The 27,546-nt window shown below is 41.9% G+C and overlaps 1 protein-coding gene across 3 annotated transcripts in view; it reads right to left on the bottom strand.

Moving 5' to 3' along the window:
* TRAPPC9 (trafficking protein particle complex subunit 9) overlaps positions 1-27,546 on the bottom strand; it is an 811,376-nt gene that overhangs the window by 669,121 nt on the left and 114,709 nt on the right. For all 3 annotated transcript variants that reach the window (XM_075124917.1, XM_048841736.2, XM_048841734.2), the window contains exons 13-15: positions 9,405-9,531; positions 7,570-7,702; positions 469-632 (exon numbers count right to left, since the gene is read on the bottom strand). In XM_075124917.1, coding sequence (XP_074981018.1) covers positions 469-632; positions 7,570-7,702; positions 9,405-9,531 — 424 coding nt within the window. The remainder of the gene's footprint in view (positions 1-468; positions 633-7,569; positions 7,703-9,404; positions 9,532-27,546) is intronic.

The following is a 27,546-nucleotide window of genomic DNA, read 5'->3' as shown; positions in this document are numbered from 1 at the left end:
AGATTATTCTTTAATAAACCACCTTGCTTATGCATATTCCATTTCTCTACAAAATACCATCTCATTTATCTGATTTCTTCATAGTCAATGTAGTATCTATGGCTAGACAATCATTGGCTCCTATTATATATTATAATAAGAAATGATGGTTTTAGAGATGAGATTTCTGCTTCTGTCTACTTTAAAGTTAAGATTCATTGATTCAGAATAAAAGCTGTCAAAGTGGCATTAACTTCAAATCTACTTTCACATGGTTTTTGAAAATCAAGAACGTATTGATGTTTACTGGATCTGATGTCCAAAGAGGACATTGATGTCCAACTAAAAGATCCCGCTGAATCTTTATTAGGGGAGAGGGTTACTTGAATTCTGAAACATCACTCCACTAAGACAGAGTCTGTCACAACCATTTTGTACACGCTTCTCTTGAAGCAAGGGATTTTTCTAATCAGACACCAGCATACATACCTTTTGAGTTGACTGTTTTTGCTGTGACCTCTAGTTTCTCCAGAGGTTCTGTTCCAATATTTTCTAATTTAATGACAAGTTGCTGGGTCTCTCCATTGTAAAGCTGGACAGATACGCTGGTGGAAATTTCATCCCCTGAGGAAGGCTGCAATGTGTGAGCAGACCTATAAATAAAGATAGATATGCAAATTAAATACTGTGTTAAACATTAATCACATCTTAAGAACCTAACCACAATACAAAACGTAACAGAAATCAGAGAATCCGGTCAACCTGTCCTTGGTGGTTTACAAAATACTGAACCTTTAAAAAAAAATTGCAGCTAGCTTCATCTTATACTCCTTCTCCAGCTCTTCAATTCCAGCTTAATTTTTAGTGGCTACTCTATTCAGGAACTATTAGGAGCAAGAACTAATAAGCTCATAATCAGAGTTTTGAAAGGGTATAAAAGCATTCACTTCTAGCTGCGGGAGTTCGCTAAACAAATTGCTGCTTACATAACAAAACTGAACTGTGCAAGGGTGGGGGAAAGCAAGATGAAACCTAAAAAACTGAATTTTAAAGGTTGGATGTTACCTAATTTTTCAAATGAGGTTTATCTAGTACTTTGGTTACTAAATGTCAACTAAGAGTGGCGTGGAACACACAAAGTTTTAAAAAAATATTTCAACTTAGAAAGGGACTCAGGATAGACACCAGGGTGAATGCTCCCTAGAACAGTGTTTTTCAAAGTACGGGTCACGACCCAATACTGGGTCACAGAATGTCAGGCACTGGGTGACCTTGCTGATTCAAAGTGTAACAATTGTTGCCGTGCAGCAGCTCTAAAGGGCCGCGCAGCAGGGACCTGGAGAGGAGAGAGGTAGAGGGTGGGCAGGAACTGGGGAGGGGAGCAAGTTGGGGCTTGGAGGGCTGCTGCAGGCCTCTCCCCCAGGTCCAGAGCTCACTGCTGCCAGCCAGGAGAGAATCATAGAATCATAGAATATCAGGGTTGGAAGGGACCCCAGAAGGTCATCTAGTCCAACCCCCTGCTCGAAGCAGGACCAATTCCCAGTTAAATCATCCCAGACAGGGCTTTGTCAAGCCTGACCTTAAAAACCTCTAAGGAAGGAGATTCTACCACCTCCCTAGGTAACGCATTCCAGTGTTTCACCACCCTCTTAGTGAAAAAGTTTTTCCTAATATCCAATCTAAACCTCCCCCACTGCAGCTTGAGACCATTACTCCTCGTTCTGTCATCTGATACCATTGAGAACAGTCTAGAGCCATCCTCTTTGGAACCCCCTTTCAGGTAGGTGAAAGCAGCTATCAAATCCCCCCTCATTCTTCTCTTCTGCAGGCTAAACAATCCCAGCTCCCTCAGCCTCTCCTCATAAGTCATGTGTTCTAGACCCCTAATCATTTTTGTTGCCCTTCGCTGGACTCTCTCCAATTTATCCACATCCTTCTTGTAGTGTGGGGCCCAAAACTGGACACAGTACTCCAGATGAGGCCTCACCAATGTCAAATAGAGGGGAACGATCACATCCCTCGATCTGCTCGCTATGCCCCTACTTATACATCCCAAAATGCCATTGGCCTTCTTGGCAACAAGGGCACACTGCTGACTCATATCCAGCTTCTCGTCCACTGTCACCCCTAGGTCCTTTTCCGCAGAACTGCTGCCTAGCCATTCGGTCCCTAGTCTGTAGCTGTGCATTGGGTTCTTCCGTCCTAAGTGCAGGACCCTGCACTTATCCTTATTGAACCTCATCAGATTTCTTTTGGCCCAATCCTCCAATTTGTCCAGGTCCTTCTGTATCCTATCCCTGCCCTCCAGCGTATCTACCACTCCTTCCAGTTTAGTATCATCCGCCAATTTGCTGAGAGTGCAATCCACACCATCCTCCAGATCATTTATGAAGATATTGAACAAAACCGGACCCAGGACCGACCCCTGGGGCACTCCACTTGATACCGGCTCCCAACTAGACATGGAGCCATTGATCACTACCTGTTGAGCCCGACAATCTAGCCAGCTTTCTACCCACCTTATAGTGCATTCATCCAGCCCATACTTCCTTAACTTGCTGACAAGAATACTGTGGGAGACCGTGTCAAAAGCTTTGCTAAAATCAAGAAACAATACATCCACTGCTTTCCCTTCATCCACAGAACCAGTAATCTCATCATAAAAGGCGATTAGATTAGTCAGGCATGACCTTCCCTTGGTGAATCCATGCTGGCTGTTCCTGATCACTTTCCTCTCATGCAAGTGCATCAAGATCGATTCTTTGAGGACCTGCTCCATGATTTTTCCAGGGACTGAGGTGAGGCTGACTGGCCTGTAGTTCCCAGGATCCTCCTTCTTCCCTTTTTTAAAGATTGGCACTACATTAGCCTTTTTCCAGTCATCTGGGACTTCCCCGGTTCGCCACGAGTTTTCAAAGATAATGGCCAATGGCTCTGCAATCACAGCCGCCAATTCCTTTAGCACTCTCGGATGCAACTCGTCCGGCCCCATGGACTTGTGCACGTCCAGCTTTTCTAAATAGTCCCTAACCACCTCTTTCTCCACAGAGGGCTGGCCATCTCTTCCCCATTTTGTGATGCCCAGCACAGCAGTCTTGGAGCTGACCTTGTTAGTGAAGACAGAGGCAAAAAAAGCATGGAGTACATTAGCTTTTTCCACATCCTCTGTCACTAGGTTGCCTCCCTCATTTAGTAAGGGGCCCACACTTTCCTTGGCTTTCTTCTTGTTGCCAACATACCTGAAGAAACCCTTCTTGTTACTCTTGACATCTCTTGCTAGCTGCAGCTCCAGGTGCGATTTGGCCCTCCTGATATCATTCCTACATGCCCGAGCAATATTTTTATACTCTTCCCTGGTCATATGTCCAACCTTCCACTTCTTGTAAGCTTCTTTTTTATGTTTAAGATCCGCTAGAATTTCACCATTAAGCCAAGCTGGTCGCCTGCCATATTTACTATTCTTTCGACTCATTGGGATGGTTTGTCCCTGTAACCTCAACAGGGATTCCTTGAAATACAGCCAGCTCTCCTGGACTCCTTTCCCCTTCATGTTAGTCCCCCAGGGGATCCTGGCCATCCGTTCCCTGAGGGAGTCGAAGTCTGCTTTTCTGAAGTCCAGGGTCAGGATCCTGCTGCTTACCTTTCTTCCCTGCGTCAGGATCCTGAACTCAACCAACTCATGGTCACTGCCTCCCAGATTCCCATCCACTTTTGCTTCCCCCACTAATTCTACCCGGTTTGTGAGCAGCAGGTCAAGAAAAGCACCCCCCCTAGTTGGCTCCTCTAGCACTTGCGCCAGGAAATTGTCCCCTACACTTTCCAAAAACTTCCTGGATTGTCTATGCACCGCTGTATTGCTCTCCCAGCAGATATCAGGAAAATTAAAGTCACCCATGAGAATCAGGGTATGCGATCTAGTAGCTTCCGTGAGCTGCCGGAAGAAAGCCTCATCTACCTCATCCCCCTGGTCCGGTGGTCTATAGCAGACTCCCACCACTACATCACTCTTGTTGCACACACTTCTAAACTTAATCCAGAGACACTCAGGTTTTTCTACAGTTTCGTACCGGAGCTCTGAGCAGTCATACTGCTCCCTTACATACAGTGCTACTCCCCCACCTTTTCTGCCTTTGAGATGGACCCTTCCCCCAGAACTCTGTGCAGAGGGAGAGAGAGGCCCTTCCCATGGAGCCCCCTCCTGCACCCTGAACCCTCTCATCTCCAGCTCCACCCTAAAGCCCTCACCCTCAGACAGAGACTCCTGCACCCCATCCTCTGCCCTACCCTGGGCCACCTCCCACACTCATTACCATAGGTTTACTAAAGCTAGTGTCAGTTATGTAAAGTGGGTTAAACTGGAATGTATTGCAATATTTCAAATTTATGAAAACTCTAGTCAAAAGATATAATTATGTTGGGTAACAGGCCCCCACCTCTGAAAGATAACATTGATGACCTCTGGGTGAAGGGACCACTCTTGGTGAGATAAAGACCTTCTGAGGTGATCTGCCAACATGTTCCAGGCTCCTGGGAGGTGAGACGCCTCGAGATGAGCTGAGTGTCTTGCACAGAAGCCCCATAGATCAACCACCTCCTGATACAGGGCGGAGGATCAGGGCCCTCCTTGCTTGTTGATATAAAACAGGGCCACTGTATTATCTGTCACAACTTGAACTACCTTGCCTGAAACTTTGGGAAGGAACACTTGACAAGCCAGGCACACTGCCCTGAGCTCCCTAACGTTTACGTACAGGAAGAGTTCTTCTCGAGACCAGAGGCCCTGAGTCCTAAGGTTGTTGAGGTGGGCTCCCCACCCTATGTCGGATGTATCCAAGACTAAAGACACTGACTGCTATGGGGACACGAAGGACATTTCCCCCCCCATCATTACTGACACCAGGCCAGAAAAACGAAGACAAGGGGAGGGATGGTAAGTACTGAGTCCAAGTGATGTCTGCTCGGGGACTAAACTGACTCTAGCCACACGAGAAGGGGCCTAAGGTTCAGTCTTAGGGCTTGTCTACATTACCCGCTGGATTGACGGGCAGGAATTGATCCAGCAGGGGCTCGATTTATCTCGTCTAGTCTAGATGTGATAAATCTAACGCCAAGCGCCCTCTCATCGACTCCGGTACTCCACCAGGGCAAGAGGCACAGGCAGAGTTGACGGGAGAGCGTCAGCTGTCGACTTACCACAGCGAAGACACCGGGGTAAGTAGATCTAAGTACGTAGACTTCAACTACGTTATACATGAAGAAGAAGAGGAGAGCAGTAGTGACTGACTGTACAGTCACCAGGAGTTCACTCAGAAAGAAGCTGTTTGCTTAAGTGACTATTACTAACAAGTTAAATGACTGAAGATTTCTGAAATAATGGTTTAAGTGTGTTTCATATGGTAAATGGAAAATAAAGTGGATGATTTATTCACCAAGGTTTTAATATACTCTAGGAAAAATATCTTTCTCTGAAAATGAATTTTCAGAGATAAGATTTCTCCAAATGATTCTCCAAGAATTTCTGCAACAGCAAATGCATCATATCAGTCAATTATTGAAATTAACAGATGTTGTATGGTATTGAGGTAGTGCAACAATCAAGGAGGATAGGGTAAATACTTTCAAATTAAACTAGGAAGAGGTCATTGGAGAACTTGGTAAATGCAACTTCAGAGGAGTGTAGAGGAACACAAGACAGATTGGAATGGATCCTGGAGGGATTCTGATGAGAGGAGTTCAAACAGTGAATGTAAATTGACTATTAAAGGAGCTTTAGAATTGATGGGAGAAGGACTACAGGACAAGAGAGAGAGACGGGGTTACGGTTTTTTGAGGAAACTGAAAATTCTTCATATTGATGGAAACAAGGGTGTGAGGGCAAAAGGAATTGAGATTAATAGTTGGTAAATCTATGAGTTCTGTAATTTAAAATTCACATATACTTTTAACACCCTTGTTTGTTAAATCATTATGTAAAGGCTGTCTTCACAGAAAATCATGTATTCACAGTAGGTTTTTAAGGTATTTCAGAATACGTATCTATATTTGACACTCAAGTACCCTATGTATGTTTCAGAGACAAGACAGGTGAGGTAATATCTTTTATAGGACTGTCCTCTTTTGGTAAAAGAGACAAACAAGGAGCTCTTCTTCAGATATGGGAAAGGTACTCACAGTATCACAGCTAAATACAAGGTTGAACAGATTGTTCAGCATACGTAGTTAACACATATTCTAAGAGACCACTCAAGGTGATGTGGCCCGTTAACAGCCCTGCAGTCACAAAAAAAACAAGGGGTGAGTGTGTAGGGGAAATTAGTGGGTTAGATTATAGTAACAGGCCATATATCCAGCATCTTTTTAAGACAATTTTTAGTGTATAGCATTAAATTGTTTAATGATCCAGGGTATCATTAAATAATTGCAACCCATACTTGATGGGGACCACTTCCCAAAAGCAATCTTTCCTGAACCCCGTCTTCTGGGGTTCAAACAACTCCCAACCTCTCCAAGCTCATCATCAGAAACTAATTCCCCACAGACCAGGACAGACCAACTCAAAGTGGCACCAGACCCTGCCTGAACAGATACAAAACCTGAAGACTGATCTCCTCCACTGCTACGATGATCAATACCACCACCTACAACAAACCTTTCAAGATCCTACACATGCCTATCACTTGTGGTGTACCTCATCCACTGCACTAAATGGCACAACTATGTGGGTGAAACCAGACAATCACTACACTCTCAGATAAACTCATACAGAAAAATGATTAAACACAAAATCACCTATGGACAAACAATTTTCACAAAATCACCTTTCCAAACCTGACCTCAGTCCTCATCCTCAAAGGAAATCTTCATAACACCTTAAAAATGAGCCTGGGAGATTAAATTCATAATTTTGCTGGACACACACAAAATAAAACCATTTACAATAAAATCCATTAACTAGAAGCAACCTTTAACATAACATTTTAATGAGGGCTCACAGTGAGCCCAACATACAGCTTGGTCAAAAACAATATATACAACTTAATACTGAAGACTTTGCTTGAGTAGACAGTCAGAATGAAATGACACTCCTACTCTGAAGTTAATGAAACAGAAAGGAATTATAGGAACACCCTGGCCCAAACTCGAAATGTTGTATACAGTTACCTATTTAACAACAGTGCCTAATGAAAACTTAGTAGATACTTGTTAAAGACTCAACATTCAACATTCGATTCAAGTATGAGATCAGTAAATACTCTCCGAGACCACATTAAGTCAACCAATAAAATCAAGGAAAACAAGACTTGACATTCCTAATATTTCTAGGGTTTTAAAAAAAGTGAAAAATGTTCAGACAATTTTTTCAGTTTTATACTACACAAAAAGAGCAAATAAGGGCACAAACCCAATTTCAAGCCACTCTGATTTTAATGTACATGTCTTACTTCACTAAATTAGACTGTACTGTATAAATACAGTGATTAAATACCCATGTTATAATAAGCAATTTGTATAGCCAGAAACAGCATTATAACCAATGCAACATTTTCTAGTTTATCAAAAATGAAATCTGTACCTCATTCAATTTCTTACCTTGGTAGAGAGGTACTGATCTGCAGCCTTGGCAAAGCTGGAATGACTTCTACTGCACAGCCATTCGTCTTTAATCCTGGCAGATTATCCAGAAGACAATCACTGAAGACTCCAAAGACTGAAGTATGATAACCTATTTCAAGGTAGAAAAGAGCCAATTTGTCCTGAAACTATTTGCTTCATGAAGGAATTAATTACAAAAGTTTAGTGATGACAGTGGATTGATTTAAATCAAAGAGCTGTAAATGACCAATTTTATTGAGGATTGAAATCAGTAAGCAGGAAACCTTGATTTAAAATCACTAATTTCAATCTTGTTTTGTATTTGTGCTTTAATTATTTTCCTAAATTGCCTAGGGAGGTTGCGGAATCTCTATCATTAGAGATTTTTAAGAGCAGATTAGACACACACCTGTCAGAAATGGTTTAGACAATACTTAGTCCTGCCATTAGTGCGAGGGACTACACTAGATGACCTCTCGAGGTCCCTTCCAGTCCTATGATTTATACAGATTCCTTTTTTACTTTTTTGTTTTAAATGTTAGAAAATGGTGACTGATTCATTCCTTATTTACTAAATGATTGATTTTTTAGATCTGACTCATGTCAAGCTCTATTTGGATGAAAATTAGAATTGTATTAAAAATTCACAAAAACAGCATTTGATTTTTTTTTTTTAAAAAGTCTACCTGAAAATGTGCTAGGTATATAAGTGTATATCAAAACATGTTTCGCATTTAAAACTAACTGATTTTTTCCAAGTTAGTAAATTGAACAGATACTTTCTGGTCACACCATGTGCTTCAAGATTTTAGAACTAGTAGATCTCATCTTCTCACATCTAGGTTTTATTTAGTCATTGAACTGAACTAATTGAACAAACTGAAAAGAAGAACAGTCTCTCTGCGTCTGCAGAAGAGGCAACTGCCTTCAAAAGTACTTAAACAAACTCTGGTTCCAGGTCCTTAGCCAGTGACCTTTATCAATTCAGTGGTTTGACTTTATTTTAAATTTCAGCAGCAAACATATACAGCATATTTTTATTTACTTTAAATGATTTTAATAGATAATAGGATTAAGCCTTCAATTAGGTTTTCATAATTTCAAATTTAATGTTAAGTAGGTTTACTTTTAAAACTTAAAAAATGTTTTAATTTAAATTTTTATTGATTTAATCATCGATTTTTGTACACCATGTTAGTGACCAGATTCTGAAAGGAAATTAACTTGGCCAAATCACAACCTCTCCTATGAAAATATCTTACACAGGTGGTAAGAGACAAACTTTGTAAAGCATTTTCAAATCCTCCTAAGAAAGACTCTATATAAGTATAACGTATCACATTGTATAGATAAATGTTATGCATTTACGCCTGTACTTTTGTCTTTTGTGGAAGTAACAGTCCACGATTTTCATGCATTTTTAAAAAATATAGTCATAAACTGATATTCTGGGACCTTATATTCTAGCAATGCTAGGAGTACAGGTGTAGACAGACCAGCATTTTAACACCATTGTTTGCTAATACAGTAGACTATTCAGATATTTAGCTTTCCCTTCCCCTCAGATTTAGCATTTTAATGTAGTAACAGCAATGAACACACACATCTAAACAAAAAAGTGATGTATTTCTTAGAATCATGTGTTATTTTCTCATTCTATGTAGAACTACCTTCTTGATAAAGGATTATTTTGTAAGTTCTTTTTAAATACTGACTTTGTGGAAATATAAAATAAATATTAATTTAACTACTACATCAAAAAAAAAACCACAATGCCTTAAGATACTTGTGCCTATTTTTCTGATGAGAACTGTAAAAGATATAATCCTTACCATTGATAGTGATCTGCCCAGTAGTCTGAGGAACACCAACAAGCGTCACTGGGTAGAGGCCAGATTCAGCCGGTAGAGAAAGAGCTGCAGGGAGAGATTCAAATTCTACTCCAGTTGTCAGGAGACCCTTGGAAAAAAGTCACAAATTTCTTCAGCATATATTAAAAAGTACTACATTATTTTAATCTTTAAAAATTACTATAAACAATTCCTGGGATTGCTGAAGACATTTTAAAATTGCAAATAATTGTAATACTTTTTAGTAATCAGTGAACTGAATATTTCATCTCGAATCACTTCAAGATATGCACGTTTTTATTTTTAGTACTGTTACAGATACCCATATACTTTCTGATTTGGTATACTTTATGGATTAAAGGTAAAATAAATGCCAGGGTATAATGAATAAAATGGCTCTATAATGTAGTTTGCAATGTTTTACACTTATACTGAATTGTAACTGTGACATTACTATTAAATCTATACTTCAATATGAACAGAAAAATCAAGCTGTCAACACCAGCCAATGTCTATCCTCAATTAAATTACTGGGCAGAGAGAAAAACATATACGCAGGGAGTTAAAAAGAACACAGACATTCACTGTATGCTATGCAAACCTTCAGTTTCCTGACGCACAGATGGGGCACAATGTGTAATGGCTCCAAAAAAAGGAAGAAAATTTAAAGTGTGAAGTGATATAGTTTTCAATAATGTGGCATTACTTTCCCTATCGAATTATTTTTTTTAAAAAAAAAATCTCAGTTTACGGATCTAATGTTTTTATGTAAATATTTCAACATATTAGAAGTGATAGCTCCACATTTGTGTGGAATAGAGGCACACTGATAAATGACTAAACTATTTTATTTATTTAGATTTAAAATAATGATGATGCCTATTCAAGGCACTAGGCATCCTAACATCATTAATTATACATTAAATAAACTTAAATTAAACCTCAGTAGCATTGAAATCAGTTCCACAGAGACAGTAGAGAGGTAAGAGGCTGAATTTAAATAAAAAGTTAAGACAACAGGAATTAATGTAAATACCAATCTTGTCAAACTTTCAATAAATTCACAGCAACCACCACTGCTCTTTTTCTATAAACTTTGTGTTTTGAAAATTCCTTGTTCCACTATTCTCAAAGTCTGAACAGCTTGAACGTGAAGTCTGGGGCATAGCTGCGTTACCTGGACAACAACAGAATACTTGCATTTGCTTTACCTCGGATCTCACAAATTCATTGCATTGACTCTAATTAAAGTCTTTTTTGAATAAATTATCTTCAACACTCAATGTCAGATACAAAAAAAAAATTAAGAAATACAAGCACTTCCAAAACTCTCCTCCAGTTCCTAAAACACTGAGCACATCAGAATTAGAAAACAGCACCAAACAGTGCCACGTGGGTTATGCCACCTGCTAATGGTGACCAAAGCCAGGTATGGCAAATTTTCCTGTCCACCTGATTCCCATTCTTCAGAGCTATGGTCCCCTGAAGAACCACTCACAGAAAACCTTGGTTACAACATCAAGTAAGAAATAAACACAGGAAAACTTAAAACTAATCATAACTCATGGAAATACTTTTGTCCATCCGCTAAGGTTTCTGAATAGGCAGCTCTTTACCATATAATCTGGTTTATTTCTCAATCCTCCAGTATTTTTAGGTCCTCTACTTCAATCTTCTGCTGAGGGTCTGAGGTCATCAGGATTAAAATATTTTAAATTTATCAATTTAAGAATCACCCCTTTGTAGCCTATGTGCAGAGGAAATGTCACGTACTGTCATCAGAGGTATTCTTACTCCTGTTAAAGTTATCATCCTCTGAAGAAAAACCTCTCTACCGTTGCATTGAATCCTAGCTGGGGACTTCACTTGAAGTTAGTGGCTCAGAAGCAGTGTTGAGCTCTGCCAACAAACTTCCTGTGAACTTGAGCAAGTCATTTAGCTTTTCTGTGCCCCTCTTCCCCACCTGTAAAATGGGGATAATAGTATTTGGTTTAGCAAGAATTCCAAGAATAAATACATTAAAGATTATGAGGCACTCAGATACTACAGTGAGGGGGGTCATATAAGTACCTAAGATAGACGATACTGCATGAGAGTTACAGCTTACCCCTTTTTCTTCTCATTTCATATGCAGGTTTCGACTCAGATATAATACACAAAAATTAAAGTTACAAGTAAGAAGAATGTCTTGTCATGCCTCACTAGCTCCTGAAGGTATCACATTTTAATTGCCCAGGTCAGAGTACCCACATTTACATTTCTCACTTTCCAATATAATTTCTAGCTGCAAACCTAAGAGTTACTATTCTATTGGGTATATTTATGTAGGGAAGTACTTCAAAGTAATTTTTTATCTCTTTATCTCACTGTAGGCTCTTGCTCACGTCATTCTCAGCTACTATGTGTAAGTAACAGAGTATTAGAAGCCTTTAAAAAAGGACAAACAAAATATATAATCCCTGTTCTAAGCAGCTAATACAAATCTAATTTTAGATGTAATGCAACATGGAAGCACAAGGGTTCCAGTAATAAGATCACTGTTGATGCGCTCATTATTGAGGACTGCATTAAAGAAAACTCTTAAAAAAAAAAAATCAGTCCTTGTATAAAATCAACTCGTTCCTAGGAAACAGAAAATATGGGGTTTTAGAAGGGACTGGAATGAGGAGAGGGCTGTTTTAAAGCTGACTTTTTCTCCTTTCTGCTCTCCTTCAGGGGGGCAAAAGAAGTCTTGGAGAAATAGAAACATACAAATACCTCTCATGTTTTAGCAGTCTCAGATGATGACCCAGAGCATGTTGTTCGTTTTAAGAACACTTTCACAGCAGATTTCACAAAATGCAAAGATACCAATGTAAGATTTCTAAAGATAACTACAGCACTCAACCCAAGATTTAAGAATCTGAAGTGCCTTCCAAAAATTGAGAGGGAGGAGGTAGGGAGCATGCTTTCAGAAGTCTTAAAGGATCAATACTCTGATGCAGAAACTACAGAACCCGAACCACCAAAAAAGAAAAACAGCCTTTTGCTGATGGCATGACTCAGATCATGAAAATGAACATGCACCGGTCTGCACTGCATTGGATGGTTTTCGAGCATCATCAACATGGACGCATGCCCCCTGGAATGGTGGTTGAAGCATGCACATCTGGCATGTAAATATCTTGCGACGCTGGCTACAACAGTGCCATAAGAACACCTGTTCTCACTTTCAGATAACGTAAACAAGAAGCAGGCAGCATTTTCTCCTGCAAATGTAAACAAACTTGTTTGAGCAATTGGCTGAACAAGAAGTTGGACTGAGTGGACTTGCAAGCTCTAAAATGTTACATTGTTTTATTTTTGAATGCAGTATTTTTGTACATAAATCTATATTCGTAACAGATTGCATTACAGTACTTGTATTAGGTGAATTGAAAAATACTATTTCTTTTGTCTTTTTACCATGCAAACACCTGTAATCAAAAATAAATATGAAGTGAGCACTGTACACTTTGTATTCTGTGTTGTGAATGAAATCAATATTGGGGAATTAGCTCAAATGGTAGAGCGCTCACTTAGTATGCGAGAGGTAGCAAGATTGATGTCTGCATTCTCCAAGCCCCTCCCCTTTGGGGTAGGGATAGCTCAGTGGTTTGAGCATTGGCCTGCTAAACCCAGAGTTGTGAGTTCAATCCTTGAGGGGACCATTTAGGGATCTGGGGAAAAAATTTGGGATTAGTCCTGCTTTAAGCAGGGGGTTGGACTAGATGACCTCCTGAGGTCCCTTCCAACCCTGATGTTCTATGATTCTATGAGTATATTTGAAAACATAGAAAATATCCAAAAATATTTAAATAAATGGTATTCTATTATTGTTTGATCACGCAATTAACTTTTTTAATCACTTGAAAGCCCTAAAATTTATCTACCTTTCCTTGGAAGTTTCTGCTCCAGTTTTTATCCTCTGCCCGGGTAATAATCTCTTCTAGGATATCCTTGGTATCTGTGGCAAACAAATTGCTATGCTGGCTTTGATAAAGAGGATTGAGGCCTCTCTGCCTCTCAGCTACTAATATCTCTAATTTTTCCACAATATCACCTCAGCTGTAAGTTTGGATGCATGAGCTCTCTTTATGATGAACAATGGCTGTTTACGAGTGTAACATGGGTTACTTGTAGCCACTAAGCTAGAAACCATTCCTCATCACCAGTCATATCAAGACAGAACCTGAGATGTCTCACTCCAAACAAGGATCATACTCCTAGATGACAAATCACTCATTCGCCACAAAGTAGGCCTTCCTTACTAACTATAAAAAAACCTCTGGTCTGAATGGCTATAGCTGAAGCTTTGAAACTGTAGTGCTGTGTGCCAGCCTTCTTATGGTTTATGGGGTTTTTGTAAAGAAGCCCATTTATGAATGTACGATATTCCTCTCTTTGGTGGAGCTACTGCTTGCAGCAACCTTGAGTTCAAAATTTAAGAAATCTTTGTTTTTACATAAGCCTTTCAGTTTAACATTTGGTTTAAACAGATGGCCCCATTTCGATTTTGATATGCCCTCAAAAGGAGGCATCAACAGGAAACCAAGAACCTAATAATGCTTCAATAGGAAGATATATTATTATTAATAAGTTCCTTGCAAGTCACTGACATCCTCTCCTGGAAAAGTCCTGCAGGGTTTGTTCGTTTGTTTTTCTCCTTTTTTCAGTGGCTATGATGGGGTATGCACGTGTAGTACTTCTTCCTCTAGCTGTGGTACGGGGAGGAGATAGTACACTGTTCATTCTGGCATGGAGACCACGCATCAGAGATGGGGTACAGGTACACACACACACTGATTGTGGAAGCCTGAAAGACTGCCTGCTTGCTCCCCCAGGCTGGCTAGCACCCAAGTACTATAGGAGCAAGCTAGTCCCACTCAGGGCTTTACTCAGTAAATCAGAATCTGCAATCCCATGATGGTGCTGCTCATGTGCTTCTGTTCTGGTCACAGATGGCCTGTTGTGTTCTTAAGGCTTTAAAGTGGAGCCAGCCTGTGAAGCATGGGAGAGATGGAGAGAGAAAACCCATTTCCCACCTTTCAGAGTGTTCCCTTTCTCTGGCAGAGCTGGGGAAAAACTGATGATCAGAAGGCCCAATTCCCATACTGCTGTTGCCTCAAATCTGAGCCCCTTTCCCTGGAAGGTCCTTGAGCTGAAACCCAGAACAGCTGCAGTTAATAGGAATTCCACCTGAGACAGATCTGCACAGGAGGGACATGTTTCTCTGCATGCCCAGATATGCTGCAGGGAGGGGGAGAAGCAGCACGGGTGATACTGAGCACTGCAATTGCCTCTGTGTAGGAGGCAAACCCTAGCAAATATTCCCTCGGGGGGGGGAGGCAAAGGAGAAGGGGTTTAATCCCTGATTTGCAAACCACTTACTCATTTCAAATACTTAATCACTACCTTGTGAAGGGGACAGTTGGTCTTGCCTTTTGGGGCCCTGGAGTCTCTGGGGTTTGCAGGATATACCTGTGAGTATCATGAGAATCCCCTGATTCACAGTGGGAGGAAGGGGAGCTATACAGGAGCTGTGCTTCTTTGCCCCTGGAGATGAGGACACACTTCAGTATCTGAGGGGAACTTCAGATTATTTCAGGGGATTCTTCTCCTCCAGCACAGGTCTGTTGCAGGACTTACCTCAGAGCTAGGCCAGATAGCTTCCTCCTCATCCTTAAACTCTTTCCCCAAAAATTCAGAAGCTCCTGACAAGGCTTTTCTGCATTAGAGTCATAAATACTTGAGGCCAGGTGAAGAGTCAAACTCTGAAACCCATAACCTGGCAGTGTTATGGCTGGCTGGGAAAAGGAAGCCTGTAAATGTAATGCCTCCAGTAGGAAACACCCCTTGGATTTAGCCTGGTGTTTGTGTGACAGCTCTGCCATGACTTAAAGGGGGTAGACTACTCCACCAGGGAGGTGCTGCAGTAGCTGATCCAGACAGTTGAAACCACCATGCTGCTATTCATTCAACCCACAGAAAGAGAAAGAAGAAGACTAAGTTGCAACTGCATGGAAATAAAGGAGTTAAAAAAACTGGTTAAGAAAAACTGTACCACCAACTTGTTCCACGGTCAAACAGAGAAAATTTCACAATGGCCTGAGCTGAAAGGCAGAGCTTAAACCTGGAGCCTTCAGCAAGAATTCTGGCCCACTTCTGAATTCCATAAGTGGGGAGCATTAACCATTCTTAATGAATGAGGAGAAAAGCTATTCGGTGCAACAGAGTAAGACTCTTTACTTTAGAAAGGAGATGAATAAGAGGGGATTTTATAAAAGTAGATAAAATAATCAACAATCTAGACAAGATAGACGGGGAACTTCTGTTCTCCTTGTCTCCTAATGTAAGAATCAGGGTACATTCAATGAAGTTAGAAGGTAGGAAATTCAAAATTGACCAAAGGAAACATTTTTCACACATATAATTAAAGTGTGGTACTCACTGGCACAAAAGGTCATTAAGACCAAGAACTTAAGAAGATTCAAAAAGGGATTGGACATGGATTCCAAGAACATCTGGAAGTTGCTATTATTAATTATAATAAACTTTGTGGATGGAATATTAAATCTTGTGCTTCAGGGCTTAAACCAAAGTAACCAGTAGAGATCAGGATGAGTCCTAACGTAGGGAGATTAATCTACATCTGCTAATTGCAAGGTTCTTACACTTTCCTCTGAAGCATATGACACAGGCCATTGTCAGGTCTAATCCAGAGCGGACATTCCTATGTTCCTATCCTTTCACTGTATATCGGGCATTCCATAAGCCACTTTTTGGTGCAAAATGTAACCACATTAACTTCAGCTCAGCAATATCCATCTCCATATCATGAGACATTTGCCCATATTCTCTTTCCAGTTGTTATTCCTTCACCTCTCACCTCACTAAGTGCTCTGCAAGAATATTTAATTTACTTCTATCTTATTTTAAGATCTAGTTTTTATTTTATTTTATGAGGATTCAACGCCAACTCTAATGTACCCTGATAATTCATAGATTATAAATGCTTAGGGGCAGTGACCTTACCTTCTGTTTGTCAATTAGTGTAATTTACTACTTTGAGGTGGCATGCATGCATACCTACAACATGAGATAAATGATGAGTCATACGAGACACACAAATGTTAAAAAAATTGCATATCTGTTACCTCATTAAGAAAACAGAAAGGGAAAGGGAGTTCAGCATTAGACACTACTCCTGCAAGTCTTCAACAAACACTACTCATACTGAGGTCAGGATTTGCTGAATCTGGTCCATGGTATCAACTATTTATTTATCTGTATGTGAAGCTACTAATGCAGATTACATATAGATTTACATAAATATCTCGTAGGGAGATTTATATGATTATTACTTAATTAAATAGGTTTTAATTGGTATAATATGCAAACAAGTATAAAATATAATATATGATCCTGTACCATACTGTGAGGCAATCAAAGAGATCCTCTGCCAATACTGATCATGAAATTTTGAATAAGTGAACTGTTCTGAATAGCAAGCAATTGGACTACCTTCAACCACACTCTGTGAAGCTTCCTAGGGGTACCCAGAGTTATGAGGCACCTTGCCACCAGCTGCACTTAGCATGAAGAAGCCTCGTCTGTGACTAATGTGTGTCAGCTTCCCAGCTCCACCGGCCACAGACAACACAAGCACTCCCCTCTAAGCCTCACAGGCACCACTGTGACACTACAATTTAGAAATGCACACTCCAACCCTCGAGCCCTCCGAGCAATTCCCTAAAGTGTCCATGGGCAGCGAGTCCTATGGGCCTGTGGTGCCTGGGCACCAGGAATATTCCTGGCCCGGGGCCCAGCTTCAGCAGTGTTTGGGGACGGGTCTCTCCTTCGGCCCCACCTTCCGCACATCCCCCGGGCCATTTAAAACAGCCCAGTGCCCCCACTCACCACCAGCAGTGCAGCGGAGCTGAGCTGCTTCCTCCCTGCTCGCTCCACATGGCTGCCGGCCCCTCCCTGCAGCCCCTGGGTGGGGTGAGTCTGTGTCCTGCCTCATATGCTCCTGCAGCCAATGGGAAGCTGTGGGGGCAGTGCCTGGGGGTAGCAGCACATGGAGACTCCAGGACTAACCTGCTTAGGAGCCCCAGGTAAGCGCTGCACCCCCCCATAGCATCCCAGAGCGTGCACCCCCCCCCTTCGGCCCCCAAACTCCCTCCCAGAGCCTGAAGCCTCTCCCTCTGCCCCCAAACTCCTTTCCAGAGCCTGCAGCCCCTCCTTCCGCCCAGCCTCCCATCCCCAAACTCCCTCCCGGAGCCTGCACCCCCACCCCCAGCCTGAACCCAAACTCAATCCCAGCGCCTGCACCCCTCATCCCCCCTGCACCCCCAGCTCCTGTCCCAGCCCAGAACCTGCACACAGCACCCAAACTCCATCCCAGAACCTGCACCCTCACCCTCTTCCCACACATCCCGTCCTGCACCCAAACTCCCTCCCAGAGCCTGCACCCCTCACCCCCTCCTATACCCCTACCCCTTGCCCAAGCCCAGAGCCTACACCCAAACTCCATTCCAGAGCCTGCACCCCTTCCCTCCGCACTCCCTCCTGTCCCCAAACTCCCTCCCAGAGCCTGCACCCCTCACCCCCTCCTATAGCCCTACCCCTTGCCCAAGCCCAGAGCCTACACCCAAACTCCATTCCAGAGCCTGCACCCCTTCCCTCCGCACTCCCTCCTGTCCCCAAACTCCCTCCCAGAGCCTGCACCCTCAGCCCCAGCCCAAAGCCAGCACCCAAACTCTGCCCCAGAACCTGCACCCCTCACCCCCTCCTGCACACCCACCCCCTGCCCTAGCCTGGAGCCTGCACCCCAGCCCTCCGCACTCCCTCCCAGAGCCTGCACCCCAGCCCTCCGCACTCCCTCCCAGAGCCTGCACCCCCACCCCTTGCCCAAACCCAGAGCCTATACCCAAAATCCCTCTCAGAGCCTGCACCCCAGACCCCCTCCCACACCCAAACTCCCTCCCACAGCCCAACCTCTCATCTGTCCTGCACCCCAATCCCCTGACCAGGGCCTGCATCCCAGACCTCCTTCCCCCCATCCAAACTCCCTCCTGGAGCCTTAGACAGGTGGGGGGGCAGAGTTTGGGGGGGGGGGGGTCCTGAGCACCACCAAAATTTCAACAAACCTGCCACCCCTGGAAGTGTCCAACCCCTGATCCACTCGACATTCACAATATTCATCAATCCATTGCTTCCAAAGAAGCAGTACATCCAGTTTACCAGTTTCACCTTGGGTCATTGCCCCACTTAACTCACAACATTTAGATTCATTTATAGCGAAATCAAATAGAAGTCTATTTAACAAAGCATAGAGATACAAGTAGTAGCATGTAAAAATATTGGAAACAAATGGTTACATATAAAAGAATCATAAGCATTCTACAGTCCAGGCTTAATTAACAAGGTACTTTCATATCTAGGATATTGGGCTCCCAAAATCCTTGCAGTGCTTTACAGTCAGGCTGGCTGTGACCCTTTTTTCCATGAAACCTGCACACTGCCATTTTGCCTCCCATAGGTAAAGGATTCAGTGTCTCTATCTCCACTCTAAGATATCTCAAAGCAATCCTGTGTCTTTATTCATAAACAGGACACTCCCCTGTTTGTTTCATCCTGCAGATTTCACTATCTCTCAATTCGCAGCTGGCTTAATATGCGAATAGGCATGCAGCATGAGGCATGCAATACACAAATGGGCACACAGAGAGAGAGGTGACAGTTATCGTCTGCCTCTAAAAAACATTTTTGGAGGTATATCACCTCCTGTGACCTGCCTTAACTCCAACACCTTAAGAGCATAATTTTTCATATAGATATGTAACTCCTTAAGTATTATCCATACATATATTTTATGATTATGACAACACAGAGCACTGGTTTTGGGCAGAGACTTCATGTCACCCTTTGGTGAACTATTATGCAGATAACAAATTGAGGGGATCCCTATACAACATTATGCACCCCCTATGCTTTCTGCCAGCTGGCATCAAGGGGTCCTTGGGTCTCACTCCCAGACTGAAGTTTTACACCTTGCAAGAAATTATCTCGTTTTACAGAAAACAAATACTGAGACTATATCTCTGCCGCACTGAAGCTGAAAGGAAGGCGTTCCTTAGTTAACTAGAGGATGTCCATGTTACCAATTGTAATATACAATTGTTCAGGTCTTCCTGCCAAATAAAGCCCTGGAGAATGCCTGATATCACAGTAGATAAAATACTGTCATTACTAACTTGGGGCCTGGTCTACACTACAAAGTTAGGATGACTTTATGTGTGCATGTGTTCACACTCAAGTTTGTCTCCAGCTGACACAAGCATCCCATTATAGTGACACAGTAAAACCACCTCCCTGAACAGTGCAGAGTCATAGTCAACCTACTGAGGTCAACACAGTTCAAGCGTAGACACCGCGTAACCTATGCAGATCCTAACAGTCCTCTAGCAGCTGTACCACAATGCCCCATTCCCAGAGACAGTGGCCGCTCTGGTCAGAATTTTATACTACTACCTCACATGTTTTTGAAATTCCCTCTCTTAATTGCACACCTTGGAATGCACACCGAGCAGCATACTCTAGTTGCGTGCAACCGTCCAACCGACCATACTGGCTCCATCTACTAGGTGTGCTCCTACCTGCAGTAGACAAGTAGTACTGGATCTCCTAGCCCTGTGCAAAGATGACCTTGTGCAAGCATTGCCACAGACCAGTCGCAGATACGTGGACAACGACAAGAATATTGCACGGGGGATGCAGGGTAATGGGTATGACAGGGATCAGCAGAAGTGCTGTGTGAAAGCAAAATTCACCAGGGAACCACAAGGCCCACCACAGATCTGGTGCTGCCCTGCAGACCTAGCACTTTTACAACAAACTACATGCAATACTTGGCAGAGACCAAGACAGAGACCCCCCCACTGTGAAAGTGAGAAGGAAGAGCAAGACGACAGGGCAGGGGACTCCAGACATACCGCAAGCCAGTACACATTTGAGACTCCGCCACAGTCTAGTCAGTCCCACCAGATGAATGCGGATGAGCCTGATGAAGGGAAAGTGAACTCAGGCAAGTGTGTGCATGCATTTTTCCTTACAATGTTTAAATTTAAAGATTATACCCAGTCCATTCCCAAGTTAACAAGACAAAAGTATCAATTTATCATTGTTTACTCATACGAGAAAAGGTACAGGTACCATGAACAGAAGTAGAGTTGGCATCTGATTTTCATTCTCCTGTTGAGTTAGGTGGGGATGGAGGGGCTATGTGGAGCATTGTGTTTACATACATAAGCTGCTCCGACCAGCCCACATTGACATTGGTGAAGTGTCCCCGGTTAGCCCCAATGCTTGCATAACTATAGAGAAATAGCCTTTTCTGTTGATGTACTCTGTGGCAAGGCGGGCTGGTGCCAAAATAGGAATGTGTGTGCCTCTGTTGCTCCACTGCAGTTCAGGAACCCCACTGCTGTAAAACCATCCACTACATCCTGCACATTACCGAGAGTCAAAGTCCCATGCACCAGGAGACTATTAATGGCCCTACACGCTTGCATAACAAACGTTCCCACTTTACTTTTTCCAACTCCAAAATGATTTCCTATTGACCACTAGCAATCCAGAACTGATGTGTGGCACACTGAGACACCTACCCGTGGTGCACCGCACTTTGCAGCAACACAAGCATTCCTGGTGAGCGAACACAGCAACAGCAAAAGCAGCCAAGCACACATGCCTCGGAGCAATATTCGAATTTGGGAAGCTGTACATCAAATTAACTTCTGTTGATCACAGTTTGTAGCCTAAACATAGCCTCAGACGGGGCAAGCTTAAGATAACAATCCTAAATGTGCAACAGTCCTGCCAAAGTTAAAACTACATCAGTTGTACTTGTAGAGAACTGTGCACTCGTTTGCTGTCAAATACATTTCACATTTCAATTAAAAGTATTAAATACAGTATACAACTGATTATCTGAACAGCATAGGGGACACAGATTTTATTTGCATAACTGGGAGTTTAGATAATGGAGAGGGCAGGAGCCATTCATCAGCGGGGTGACCTCCCCTGTTGCCAGGGCTCCTCCTCCAAGTCTTGGTCTGGGTCTCTGCTCTGCCCCACTCACTTGCTCCCACGACCAGAGCTGCAGGGGTTCTCTACACTGGCGCAGGGCTGCTGAAACCTAATCCCTATCAGCACAGCTCCACTGCCCTGGCCCTGTTCATTCATTCCCATGATGGCAGGACTGCAGAGGACTCCCTGCGCAGCCAAAAGAGCCATTCAGCAGCAGGGGGCCTCTGGCACAGCTGGGGGTTTGTCATCCTCTCCCACCTCGCCGTCCTGGCCGGGGTCTCTCCCTTTTTCATCTGAATCTCTGCATTATCCAAATCCCTTTGTCTTCCAGCATGAAATACATGCCCTCCGCAGCTAATGCAGACATTCAAAAAATAGTGTTTCAGATTAACAAATAGTACAGTATGCTACCATTTATTTGTTATGAATCGCAACTGAGAGCCACTCTTTCCTATATTAGTAACTGGGTTTTTGTTTTGTTTTACAGTTATAGGAATATATAACTATAAAACAAAATACCCAGTTACACACACAAAATATGAAAACTGGAAAACAATGTTTAGGGACATATTCTAAAAGCTGAATACCTACAAAACAAATAAATCAATCCATATAAGCATAAATGTAATAGACTACTTAAAACATTCCAGAGTAGCACCCGTGTTAGTCTGTATTCGCAAAAAGAAAAGGAGGACTTGTGGCACCTTAGAGACTAACCCATTTATTTGAGCATAAGCTTTCGTGAGCTACAGCTCACTTCATCGGATGCATACTGTGGAAAATACAGAAGATGTTCTTATACATACAAACCATGAAAAAATGGGTGTTTACCACTACAAAAGGTTTTCTTTACAAAAGGTGGGGGGAGAGAAAACCTTTTGTAGTGGTAAACACCCATTTTTTCATGGTTTGTATGTATAAGAACGTCTTCTGTATTTTCCACAGTATGCATCCGATGAAGTGAGCTGTAGCTCACGAAAGCTTATGCTCAAATAAATTGGTTAGTCCCTAAGGTGCCACAAGTACTCCTTTTCTTTTTACTTAAAACATTAAAACCTTTGTGGGAGATATAGGACCAAAAAAAATCCTATAACTAAGTTCAATTAAAATTTCACCTTAGAGTGAATCAATATGCAACAAGTTTTCATGGAAATTCTGATGAATATTAAACTGTAGTGGCATAGGTTAATTATGCCTAGTTAGAATACACTGTTTATAATAGTCACAACATGCTTGCAATGATTATCTATTGTAATAAATTTCCAAATATAAATCACTTATGCATGAAGACAAGCCTCAAAAGCAAAGGACCACATAAAAAATAAAATAAAATTTGCATAGTGACAAATAATGGAAAAGTCTGTCACGACCTAAAGTGTAATTTAAATGTAGAGTGGCAAATATCATAGTCAAATTGTTTAAATAGCGTAGTCTGGTGAAATAAAACAAACTAATAATTTTTAGTCAATGCAACTTCTGTTATTATGGAATCTGCTAATGCTGTAGCAAGTTAAAGATCTCTCACCATTTATTACTTCTATGTTTTGCTTTTAAAGGATGTTGTAATTCTTCTGTAAAAAAATCACTCTAGCTGAAATGTAACATGCACTACCCCAGTCTAGTGACATTCCCTAACTTTGAAAAATTTTAAAAATTATTCAGACTTATCTGAAAACCTGAATGAACTTCCACTGAGTGATACTAAGCCTGTGGGTCTTCAATACCTGGTGAATTTTCTCAGTTAAGAAAAGATTAACTTTTCACAGCACTTGCAGTTCTCACTCTCCACTTTAACAAACACTTTCAGAGCTCCTTTGGGTGCTGGGTGGTTCAGTTCCTCCAGGGAATATCTACACTGCATCTGAGAGCAAGTAACCCAGTCCTGGTCCACAGGCTTGTGGTGGTGGGGCTCACAGTAATCCACTAAAAATAGCTGTGTAGACGTGCAGCTCAGGTTCTCAAGCTAGGCAGGGGTTGTGCTCGAACATGAGATCCAGCCTGAGCCACAATATCTGAACAGCTGTTTTTAGCACGCTACAACAAGCCCCACTACCATAAATCTATGAACCCAGGCTCATTCCCAGATACTATACAGACTTAGTCCGAGAAGCCAACTCCAGCATAGCAGAATGTGTCTCAGCTGCTAAATGAATCTCTGTGGCTCCATATCTTGTGATGTAGCAGCACTCAACCACAGCAGCTCTGTTTCGCACTTCAGCATCTGGTGCTTTGCAATTCCCCAGGTATTCCATGGAAACTCTTCTCTGATTATCTTATTGATTGCTATCTGGTCAATAAAGCTCTGACAGATTTCCATGTGTTCTCCGGGGTTTGGATGGTGGAAAGCTCTCCATACAGCTCTAGTTCTGCCATTAAATTTAGGAGCTTTATTTTTCAGACCTTACTTTCCACAGCCCAATTATTCTATCTGCCCAAAATCTCCTCAGGCACAACATAAAACTTGGCTCAACCTAATTTGGACCACAGCCATCTGTTCTTCAACTGCTATACATTTTGTAATAAAGTCAATTTATCTTCTCCATCCCCCAATTTTATCCAGTTTAGCAGATGTCTTGGTTGTCATCTTGTGCAAATTAGTCCCAGTGATCTGACATCAGGTCAAGATTCTCCAATATTCCTCCTGCAAAGCTTCCAAAGCTAGGAAAAGCAGTTCCTTCCTATCAGTCTTCTAACATCCTTCCACAGCAGCTCCAAGTGCAGCCATTGAAAAAACCTTATTACATCTACTCATCTACATTTTTGCCATAGACATGTTCTGGAAGGGTCGTGCTTGAAGAGGCAATCCACTCCTCTTTACTACTTAGCTGAATATTGTCAGCAAATCATTCAGTTTAAGTAAATTTACTCACAATATTGGTTCCAAAAGCCTCAATCCTTAAATTTGGGACTCTATAATCCTTTCAAAAATGTTTGTTTTAAGATTTGTTTTCCACTGAGTTTTGAAACATTTTATTTTCTCCCCATGTCCACTGGTGAGTGATATTTTCATTAATACCCTTACTATATATAATTTCATAGTATGATTCAATTATAATACACATGGTTGGAAGTTCTTGGGGAGGGGAATTCACAGGAAATGGTCCTCTCTGGGTAAGTACTGCAGTACATAAAATCCATACAAATAGATCATTTTGTTCCAAAGAGAATAAAGCAGTCTTATTATTTCCTTAAACAATTCTAAATGCTTTAGGGAAATTAAAACTCAAATTTCATTTAGAACAACCTTTTTGCTACTTTAACTCACTTTACAGATAGTAAAAACAACGAGGAGTCCTTGTGGCACCTTAGAGACAAACAAATTTATTTAGGTATAAGTTTTCATGGGGTATAACCCACTTCATAACCCAGATGCATAGAGTGGATAGTGTGTATAGAACAACGCTAGTCCCCTTCAGAAACCATCTGCTTCTACTACATGACCCTGCAGGGAAACCATAATTATGAATGTGTGACATCACAATTTCCATGAGAAAAAACTGGTCTTATAAAAGACAGAATAATTTCATTACAGTCTCAGCTAGAAAGAAAAGCTGGATTATGAGAAATAATTTTTTTAACCAAAAACTCTACAAAATCAGCAAAGGAAACACAAACAGTCTTTTACATAAGCATTTCTTTTCTTTCAAGTTTTCCCTGATGTAGAAGTCCTGTTTTAAGTATATCTGATAAATGAAAAACTGTTATTTACTGTAACTGCGCCTCTTCGAGAGGTGATGCAGACATGTATGTCACTTAGGCACACACCAGAGCCAGAGAATTTTGCCTACCAATACCCACAGAAGGGCAGTGCTCATGCCTCGTGGCCATAGCCCCGCCCCGGCCTATATGCGGCAGCATCACCCTGGCCTCCCTCAGTTACTTCGCACTGAAAAACCCAGAGATTACACTCCAATGCAGAGGGGATGGAGGATGGATCGTGGAATATATTCACACGTCAAAGAACCACAGTTACAGCAAATAACTTCCTTCTTTGAGGGGATGTAGCAGTCTGTTCCACTTAGGTGATTCACAAGCAGTGCCCACCACATGAGGCGGGGCTCGGAGTCTACTAGACAAGGACTGCAGGACCGCCCCTAACAAAACTTGCATCCGCCCCGAATGATGTGATAACGGAATAATGGTTTATAAATGTATATATAAATGACCACATCGCCCAGTTTCAAACTAAGGGTGGGGAGGAAGGAACAGAGGGCTGGAGGGCTAAGAAGGTGCTGGAGTTAAGCAAGTTTGCAGATGACACTAAGCTGGAGGGAGAGGTAGATACAATGGAGGGTAGGGCTAGGGTCCAGGTCCAGGGTGACCTAGACGAATTGGAGGATTGGGCCAAAAGAAATCTGATGAGGTTCAACAAGGACAAGTGCAGAGTCCTGCACTTAGGAAGGAAGAATCCCATGCACCGCAACAGGCTGGGGACCGACTGGCTAAGCGTCAGTTCTGCAGAAAAGGACCTGGGGATTACAATGGATGAGCAACTGGATATAAGTCAGCAGTGTGCCCTGGTTGCCAAGACGACCAATGGCATATTGGGCTGTATTAGTAGGAGTATTGCCAGCAGATCGAGCGAAGTGATTATTCCCCTCTATTTAGCACTGGTGAGGCCACACCTGGAGTATTGTGTCCAGTTTTGGTCCCCCCACTACAGAAGGGATGTGGACAAATTGAAGAGAGTCCAGCGGAGGGCAATGAAAATGATTAGGGGGCTGGGGCACATGACTTATGAGGAGAGGCTGAGGGAACTGAGGTTATTTAGTCTGCAGAAGAAAAGAGTGAGAGGACAGCAGCCTTCCATGCCTGAAAGGTTCCAAAGAGGAGGGAGCTAGGCTGTTCTCAGTGATGGCAGACAACAGAAAAAGAAGCAATGGTCTCAAGTTTCAGTGGGGGAGGTCTAGGCTGGATATTAAGAAACACTATTTCACTAGGAGGATGGTGAAGCACTGGAATGGGTTACCTAGGGAGGTGGTGGAATCTCCATCCTTAGAAGTTTTTAAGGCCCAGCTTGACAAAGCCCTGGCTGGGATGATTTAGTTGGTGTTGGTCCTGCATTGAGCAGGGGATTGGACTAGATGACCTCCTGAGGTCTCTTCCAACCCTAATATTCTATGATTCAAATAATAATAATGTGTATGCATGCACACATACGAAGCATATATATAATGGTGGATCCTCAAAAAAGAAAATACAGTTGGTTTGTTGCATTAGTAAAAGTTCTGGAACCACTAGTTGAGAGCATAGCAGAAGCCGTAACTTGTATCATTTACTTAATCTTTTCTGGCCAATGGTCAGCATGGGCTGTAATGAGCTGTGTTCGGATAGCAGCTATCCATCAGAAAACAGGTTAATTGTGACACTGAGCCACCATGAGGGAGCAAGTAAGGGGGGAATTCCAGAAGATTCTCCTAAAACAAAAGGCTAATTTATTTTCAGTCTCTTTGAGGCATCTATATCATGGTCATCCTTACAGTCTTTAAATGCTAACTATAAGAACAAATTGTGGTGCATAACTCTGCATGCGTGCATCTCATTTTATATTCCTGACACTTTCACAGCCCCTACGTTTACAAAGCCTTTGAATCCTGCTCCCAGTTTAACCACCTTTGTAAAACACTAAAAAGAAGAGCCAAGTTTAAAATTAAAGTTATTATGACCCCTAAAATATAACCACTAGAGCTCTCGATAAATAACAGTTAACTCACGCGATTAACTCGAAAAAATTGATTGCAATTAATCCCACTGTTAAACAGAATACCAATTGAAATTTATTAAATATTTTTGGATGTTTTTCTACATTTTCAAATATATCGATTTCAATTACAACACAGAATACATAGTGTAAAGTGCTCACTTTATATTATTTTTATTACAAATATTTATACTGTAAAAACGATAAAAAAGAAATAGTATTTTTCAATTAACCTCATACAAACAAGTACTGTAGTCCAACCTCTATCATGAAAGTGCAATTTACAAATGTAGGGGTTTTTTGTTATATAAC

Source organism: Caretta caretta, chromosome 2 (genome assembly GCF_965140235.1).
Source record: "Caretta caretta isolate rCarCar2 chromosome 2, rCarCar1.hap1, whole genome shotgun sequence".
Taxonomy (NCBI): Eukaryota; Metazoa; Chordata; order Testudines; family Cheloniidae; genus Caretta; species Caretta caretta.
This window is presented reverse-complemented; position numbering and strand designations above follow the sequence as displayed.